Source organism: Crocuta crocuta, unplaced genomic scaffold (assembly GCF_008692635.1).
Source record: "Crocuta crocuta isolate KB4526 unplaced genomic scaffold, BGI_CrCroc_1.0 scaffold913, whole genome shotgun sequence".
Classification (NCBI taxonomy): Eukaryota; Metazoa; Chordata; class Mammalia; order Carnivora; family Hyaenidae; genus Crocuta; species Crocuta crocuta.
The window spans coordinates 73,636-75,707 of NW_027531940.1; the positions used below are offsets into that span (position 1 = coordinate 73,636).

The 2,072-nt window shown below is 39.8% G+C and overlaps 1 protein-coding gene across 1 annotated transcript in view; it reads left to right on the top strand.

Annotated features, from left to right (window-relative positions):
* Positions 1-2,072, top strand: part of LOC144240662 (nuclear RNA export factor 2-like) — a 56,738-nt gene extending 54,666 nt beyond the window's left edge. Inside the window, exons 21-22 of the mRNA XM_077775040.1 lie at positions 1,620-1,680; positions 1,820-2,072. Of these exons, the coding sequence (XP_077631166.1) occupies positions 1,620-1,680; positions 1,820-1,864 (106 nt within the window). The 3' untranslated portion in view covers positions 1,865-2,072. The remainder of the gene's footprint in view (positions 1-1,619; positions 1,681-1,819) is intronic.

Here is a 2,072-nt window from a genome sequence, read left to right on the forward strand (position 1 = left end):
TATAATACTATTATACATGTGAAGAGTTTAAAAAGCAGTATAATGCTCAATGACATTGTCTTATATACGGAATACCCGAAAGAATCCACCCCAAAAAATTACTAGAACTACTCAGCAGTGTTGCAAGATAAAAGTCCAATATACAAAACTCATTTGTATTTCTATGTATTTGCAATGAGGAGTCCAAAAATGAAATTAAGAAAACAAGTCTGTTCACAATAGCATCAAAATAGTAAAATACTTGGAAACAACTGTAACAGAAGAAGCACAAATCTTATACTCTGAAATCTCTAAAGCGTTGTTGAAAAAGTTAAAGAATTGGAGAGACACCCCGTTTCCATGGGTTGGAAGATTGCTATATATTTTAATATTGTTAAGATGGCATTAATAGCTAGAGAAATCTACAGATTCAACACAATCCCTGTCAAAATCCTTCTTTGCAAAAATTGACGAGGTTATCCTAAACTTCATATGCAAGTACACCAAAACAATCTTGAAAGAGAAAAACACAGTTAGAGGATTCACACTTTCCAATTTCAAAACTTGCTACAAAGCTCTAGTAATCAAGACTATGTGGTGCTGGCAGATGGACAGTACATGAATCAATGGAGTAGAATTGAGAGTCCACAAACAAACCCTCACATATATGGCCAATTGATTGTGAAACGAGAGTGCTGAAAAAAAAAATCTGGTAGAAAGAAAAATAGTCTTTTCAGCAAATGGTACTGTGACAACTGGATATCCACATGGAGTTACCGTATGACCCAGTAATTCCACCTCTAAGTATCTACCAGGAGAAGTGAAAACATATGTTCACTCTAAAACTTGTACAGGAATGTTCATAGCAACATTATTCATAATAGTCAAAAAGTGGAAACAACCCAAATGTCCTTTGGCTGATGAATGGACAAACAAATCTGGTGTGTCCATATGGTAGAATATTGTTCCGTCATAAAAAGAATACAGTTCTGATATATGCCCCGACATGGTTGAACCTCGAAAACATTACGCTAAGTGAAAGGAGCCAGCCTCAAAAGGTCACAGAGTGTATGATTCCATCTATATGAAATGTCCAGCATAGGCAAATCCACGGGGACCAAAAGCAGATTGGCGGCTTCCAGGGCCTGGGGAAAGGGGAGGAATAGGGAGTCATGTCTAATATCTAAGGAGTTTCTTTTTGAGGTGATAAAATTATTTGGGAATTAGACAGTGGTGATGGTTGAGCAATCTTGTGGATATGCTAAGAAAACACTGAGCTTCACACCTTAAAATGGTATGTGCATGAAAAAAAATAAAATGGTATGTGCATTATATCTCAATAAAATGATTGGAAACTTTAAAAATTTCCATTTATCTTCTTGAATGTTTTTCTTTATCAATATATATTAAGCTCCCGTGCTCTTTTGGAGAACTCCAATTTTCTGTTTTGAAGTCTAATGGGCATGACATTTTGTGTCAAATGTGATACACATTTTCACTAGGTCGTTCTTCATCATTACACATAGTGCTCACACTGGTGGTGTATGCATCCCAGCAAAAAGGTGGCCTAGACTTAGCATCACATGGTCAGCGCCTCTGTACTGTGGTACTAATGGAGGTCATCTGTTCTGCCACTCCAGGTGCCTTCAGGACAACGAGTGGAACTACACCAGAGCTGGTCAGGTCTTCACTATGCTCAAGGTGAGGTCTGGGATCCATTAAGTGGGTTACAGGTGGGTGTTTCTGGGCCTTCAGGAAAGCCAAGAAGGTGGAGGCTGGGTGGCCTGGGCATGAGACTCTGGGATCTGGCTCTTCTAACATCCCAACTCCTTCCCTTTAGAACGAGGGCAAGATCCCAGAGGAGGCCTTCAAACAAATCCCCTAGAAGAAGCCTTGGAAGTCCACATCACCTTCGTTCTCTTTTCCCCAGCCTAATGCCATGCCCATGACTGGATGGAGGCCTGGTTGACCAAGAAGCCAAAGTTACCTTTGGCTAGCAGGCCAGGTAACATAACCACCTGAAGTAGTTCCGTGTATTTCCCCCACTCATGATTGCTGTTTATCTTCATAATAAAGAGTGGTGCTGCACGTTG